Source organism: Dreissena polymorpha, chromosome 3 (genome assembly GCF_020536995.1).
Source record: "Dreissena polymorpha isolate Duluth1 chromosome 3, UMN_Dpol_1.0, whole genome shotgun sequence".
Lineage (NCBI taxonomy): Eukaryota > Metazoa > Mollusca > Bivalvia > Myida > Dreissenidae > Dreissena > Dreissena polymorpha.
In genome coordinates, this window is record NC_068357.1 from 38,373,657 (window position 1) to 38,379,656 (window position 6,000).

Here is a 6,000-nt window from a genome sequence, read left to right on the forward strand (position 1 = left end):
GAGTATCATATGCAGCATCCCTATTTAGTAGACATTCGTTTAATTTTCATGTTGTTTTGCTCTAATAATTTTAGGGAATTATTACCTGTTTATTTATAACATATGAGGTCAGAGTAACTTATAATAAGAATTAGACAAATGAAATTTTATATTCAGTATCCCTATAGGGCGGACATGCAAATATTGGCTTATTGTTCCCTCCAATCAGTTTTTGAGGTCTTATTGCCCCTTGAATGATAGTTTTTAAATACATAGTAGATCCATCCATTGACAAAGTGCACACTGGAGGTATCCTTCAGTTCCACTCATAGTCTTGTTTTATATAATTTTTATATAAGCTATTACAGTTACTTCAAAGTTTAAACTTCAAGACAAGTTTATTTCAAATTGGTATCCTATTGCAGTAATATAATAACTTTCAAGTATTTCTTGTGTTGAACATGAGTTCATGCTTGCGACTACAAGGATGCAACAAAAGGGCACATAGTTTGTTGATCTATTGGATTAAAAAAAAAAGTATTGCTGCTAGAGTAATGAAACCTAACATATTAGCCAGTGTCTTAACTTGTGCTCCGACATTTTGGTTCTAATTAAGAGACACATATCTTATTAAGTACAATTGCATTTCAGTTGCTCGCTGTCAGTTGCAGAGTTCTGTTCCCGTGTGAAGCAGTGCAGTCTGGGAACCAATGAGACTGAGCGTCTATCAGCTGCCAGAGCACTGCAGATAGCTGGTTCCAGGCTACTGTTGGTAACACCTCCTGGGAACCACACTGTGGAGTAAGAATTAATGAATGTACATTGTATCTTCAAGCTCTAGTTGATTGGTTGAGAATAAAACAATATTGTGTTTTTTTTATCTTTTAATGAAAGATGTTATTTATTGTCCCGTTCCCGTGAAACTGGAGGGGACTTATGGTTTGCGCTCTGTGTGTCAGTCTGTCAGTCTTATCAGTCTGTCTGTCAGTCTGTCAGTCCGTCACACTTTTCTGGATCCTGCGATAACTAAAAAAGTTCTTCATATTTTTTCATGAAACATGACACATGGACAGATGGCAATATGGAGATTATGCACGTCAGTTCATTTTGTTCCTACGTCAAAAATTGTGTTTGCTATGGCAACAAATGTACAAAAAATATTTTTTTACTGACAATGGTGGAGTTTCACCGGTAGGGGACCATATTGCTTGGCAATCTCTTGTTTAAGTTAAGCATTTAGAATATACAGTTGCTCGTGGTAATGTTATGTTAATTTTACCATAAAAGCCTTAATTAAATCCATAAATATCAGATTCTTGTTAAGATTAATTTTAGCATTTTTAAGTTTGTGCATGTTTCTTTCAGTTTAATGAGCGCCTGTTTTACGCTGATTCAGGATGAGGACTCAGACATTCGCACAGAAGCTTGTGTATTTGTCTCACAGATGCTAAATGATGCCAAAATATCCCAGGTGAGAAACTATTCCTTCAATCAGAGTATGAAAACTTTTCAACAGCAACAAAATTCTTTCGTTTCTTAAGGGAAGCATACAGTAATTGTACTGTCCGTCCATTCTGTAAAGCATATGTCTAGTATTGAAGGTATTTACATGAATAATTCATTTATACATAGATGGCTTTTAGATAAAATTCTTTCCTGAAGGAAGATAATTTCTCTCTGCAGTAAATACAGGATTATGGCCCTTTGTTAATTTTTCATGTGTCGTGCATAAATTAATAAAATATTGAAGGGGATTTAATAAAGCTTTATATATTGATAGATGACTAAAAGAGGAAGTCGAGAAAGACCTATTTCTTCCTTGTGAAAAAGCATGTGAAAAATGAAATGTCATAGACTGATTTAGTGCTTTGAGAGTAAATGAATTGTAAAAGTACCATTACTAGCTCTTCAATATTAGCAGAGTAATTGCTCTTTGTTAACTTTCTTGTTCACTCTTTAATAGAGCTACCATTACAATTTTATACATTATAATTAAACTTCATAGATTTGTAGAGAGCTACGTGGGTATGTGCAGAGTGCAATAACAATAACTCTGTCTTCAGTGTTTTTGGAGTTATTTCCCTTACTACTTGAGTTGTGAAGAGCCCATTTCACAGTTGTATTTTATTGTGCGGATCATTTGTCATCAAGAATTAGAGGGATTCAAATAACATTTTATAAAATCACATTGGTCTTTGTGAGGATGTGTGGATTACAAGAAACACAACTCATTTATTGATACTTGTATTTATAGAATTATTGCCTATTGTTAAATGTTCTGGTGTAAAATAAAACTGGAAGTAAAATTAATTGTAATGAACATTCATATACCACTTGAGAATTTCAAAAGTTGTTCCATAAATAAATTTAAAAAAAAAAATAAAAAAAATTGAAGGTTAAGTCACTCTTTTGGGTCAGAAAGATACATGGGTATGTAGCACAGACAATATAAAAACTTTGTAGGAATAATAATTGCCTTTCCATTGTCATCAGACATGTAGCTCTACATTATTACATTATTTGTTGTTTTTTTTTGTTCACTATTCTTATTGATTTGAATCTTATTGATATGAAATTGTGTTTTGTTTGTTTAGTATTTTAATAAGGTATGTCTGATTTTTATGAATTTTTAATAAAGTAACTTTTTTGTTTCAGTATCCAAGTTTGCATAGCAATCTGTGTTTTGCAGTAAGTCATTTTTAAAGTCAATTAGAAATTATTATATATGAAATGTTAAAAACGTATTTGTTTAATTCAACCAATTTTGTGTACATTTGTCAGACATTTAGAAACTTTTAGTTTTAAACTTAATAATTAGATTTAAGGATTAATGAAAATAAATCCTACTTTATCTTTTTCATATTATATTAAGGATTCTGTTCATCCTCTTTTATATTTCCCAGGGGTTGCTTCAGTATTTCTCAAGTGCTTTCTCAAACTACCCAACATGTGTTCAGTTTCTGTTTGACCATTTGACACCCAACAATGACCTGGCCTCAGTTCTAAAGGAGAGAGTAACAGGACGCTTTAGCCAACTGTTTGACCACGAGGACAACAGCTTCTTCGCGGAGAGGATCTACAACAGTTTTGAAGTACACAGGTGTATCAAGGTCTGTAGGCCTATATTAAGTTATTAAGTAAATAACCTATATATTTAAGCTTGAATGCATTGAAACCCTAACGCTTATTGAAGTGATTTTGAGTCTGGTTCCTATAAGAAAGTAAATATAAATAAATTGACAGTAGTCTGGCAGTTTTTTTCCTTAGTCAGGCCACCTTAAAAGGCTAAATATGGTGTCAAAGAATTGACCAATTGATTCTGTTTACTCAAGGACTGAGTTAAGGGTTTATAATCCAATGTTTAATAACAGCATGATTTAATAAATCTTTGATAAATAAAATGGCAAAGAACTCTGTTTTGAAGTTGTGTAATAATTTCAGAAAGTTAAATAAATTTTGGTTTAAAAACATTATTGCAATTAAAAAACAATCATTTGAACAGGTTGAATTGAATAATAAGAATGGTCAAAGTCATGTATAGTATAGTTTATTTCAGTGTTATTATTAAAAAGCAATCTCTATAATAAATAATTTGAAAATATATTTCTGTTGCATGAATGTTGTACTGGAAAAATGCTTCAAATAAGAGACTCAGAAAATGTGGGTCCCCTGTTTGAATGTGATGCACATCTGTCAATGTCCATCATAGTATTTTCTGCTTGTCATTGTTATTTTTCATGCAGGCTATTATGGAACAGTGTAACAAAGAAGGGAGACAACTACCAGTAACAGTAGCTAACAATCAGTGTAGCTGCCTGGTACAAAGTCTCCATACACTTCATGGCCTTCTGAACCAATCAGCACATGGTATGCGGCTTATGTCCAATGATGAAATTCGGTGGATATCAATGCTTGTGTAAATTTTGTTTGAATGCCAGTTCACACTGATTTCACTTTTAATATATATATTATTATTTAAGGGAAGGATCTTTTTCATGAAGGTTGAATTATTCTGCTTTAAAGACCAGGATTGCAGTATTTAAATAAAGTCTTTAAATTTATTGTGCTCTGGAACATTTTTATGTCAAGGATATTGTCACCATTACTAGTCATTTTTTCAATTGGTCACTCCTTCTTGTCAGGTCTATTAATCAGAAACTACTTTACAGAATTTAGAACTTTTGTAGAAGCTTCAATATGATAAGTTTTGTTAACTACAAGGACTGGATAATAGCTTATGAGCTCTAGAAGTCGCATTTTCTTCAAGCATTGTGAAATATGCATAGAACATAAGTGTTCATGAAATCATAGCCAAGTTCGAAAATACATGCTTGCGGGGCAGATTTTCTTATATGGCTATATTGAAACCTTGTGAAGTTAAACTCTCTAGGTTAAGTTTTTGCCCTATTGTCATGAAAATTGGTAAAAATATTTTGTAATTATTAATCGGCTGATTTCTAAAATAGTAACAGAAACATCATAAAAGCAACACAGAACAGCTCAGTTCCTTTGGCTTTCAGGGATTTTTGTCCTCTTGTTAATAATGATCATTATACGCACTAAGTTTTGGTTTAAAACTTTATTGTGTGTATTCCATACATTTAGAATTAAAGAGCATGAAGTATTTCCTTTGTTAATGGTTCTGTTTGTGCATGTTTACGACAAAAACATGACCAGTGCCTTTTAGTGGAAGAATCGGCAATCTCTATTTTGTTTGTATGGTTGTGTTTGCAGGAGAGGTTTTCAGCGTGTTTGATGACAGTGTTGTTGTTTCGAATACCTTGGAAGTTTTTCTCACATGTGATATAGTGAAACACTTGGATGTGGCTGAGAGTAAGACTATACGAGAATTAGTGTCAAACTTACAGGTACGCTTGTGGGCTTTTAAATAAGCGTTTTACTGTATTACTGGTTATAGTATATATATTTTGATACTTATGTTGTGTGTACAAATAAAATTTAATTAAAACTAATGCATTAAAATTCAATTTAAACTTCTGATTTTTTAAACCAGGGACCTTTTTGTCCTTGTAATCTTTTAGGTCCCTGTAATAACAAGTTTGGTCTATAAGTTTTTCAGAAATGACCTTTGTCCACCGAGACGTAACATGTGTTTGTGTGCACCTTTATGTCTATGTGTACAAATTGGGCGAATATTTATTTTTCATACAATTGTCGGCCAGTTACAAAAGCAAACCACACTTGTTGGTGTTAAATGTTTTTCTACTATAAAACTTTACAAGTTGATTTTTGTTTCGTTTTCAGATGCACAGATTGCCTCCTGCTGTTTATACAGCCCTTCCTTCAAGCCTTTCTACCATTTAAGGAGAATCAAGTTTTTTCAACTCGCAGATACGATCAGCGCCGTAGATAAGAATTTTCAACGTATAGCACTGTTGTTGACCTGAGATGCGTTTAAACAAACCCTGATTGTACAACTCAAGGAAATAATTGATAAACAATAATCGATTTAATCAATTTGAAATTTTCGGGCACCTCTTTCAATGTTAAAAACAGTTATCGATATAAATTTATTTTAAAACAAGCTTGCAGCATGAGTTAATATGTCATCATCAATTAGACAAAAAATATTTTGAACGATGCATTAGTTTTTAATTGTTATGCCCCCTTTCGAAGAAGAGGGGGTATATTGTTTTACTGGATGTCGGTCAGTCTGTCGTTATACCAGTTCTTCTCCGATCAATTATTCGTCAACGATTTGACCGATGAGCTTGATACTTGACAGGCCTTTTATAGTTGATGACCCCTATTGAAATTTGGGTCACTAGGTCAAAGGTAAAGGTTACTGTCACAGTAAGTGTGAAAATCGTTTCCAATCTATAACTCATCAGCAAATTCACCGATTGGCTTGATATTTCACATGTGCTTTGGCCTTGGACAGTAGATGACATCTATTGAAATTGGGGTCACTTGGTCAAAGGTCAAGGCCACAATAAGTGTGAAAATCGTTTCCGATCAATAACTCGTCAACAAATTGATCGATTGGCTTGATACTATCCA

The 6,000-nt window shown here is 32.9% G+C and overlaps 1 protein-coding gene across 1 annotated transcript in view; it reads left to right on the forward strand.

The window, feature by feature from the left end:
- The window catches only part of LOC127873693 (thyroid adenoma-associated protein homolog), a 53,705-nt gene extending 48,128 nt beyond the window's left edge, over positions 1 to 5,577 (forward strand). The window contains exons 29-35 of the mRNA XM_052417624.1: positions 631 to 780; positions 1,345 to 1,450; positions 2,635 to 2,667; positions 2,883 to 3,089; positions 3,723 to 3,846; positions 4,714 to 4,847; positions 5,245 to 5,577. Of these exons, the coding sequence (XP_052273584.1) occupies positions 631 to 780; positions 1,345 to 1,450; positions 2,635 to 2,667; positions 2,883 to 3,089; positions 3,723 to 3,846; positions 4,714 to 4,847; positions 5,245 to 5,304 (814 nt within the window). The 3' untranslated portion in view covers positions 5,305 to 5,577. The remainder of the gene's footprint in view (positions 1 to 630; positions 781 to 1,344; positions 1,451 to 2,634; positions 2,668 to 2,882; positions 3,090 to 3,722; positions 3,847 to 4,713; positions 4,848 to 5,244) is intronic.
- The last annotated feature ends 423 nt before the right edge of the window (positions 5,578 to 6,000 follow it).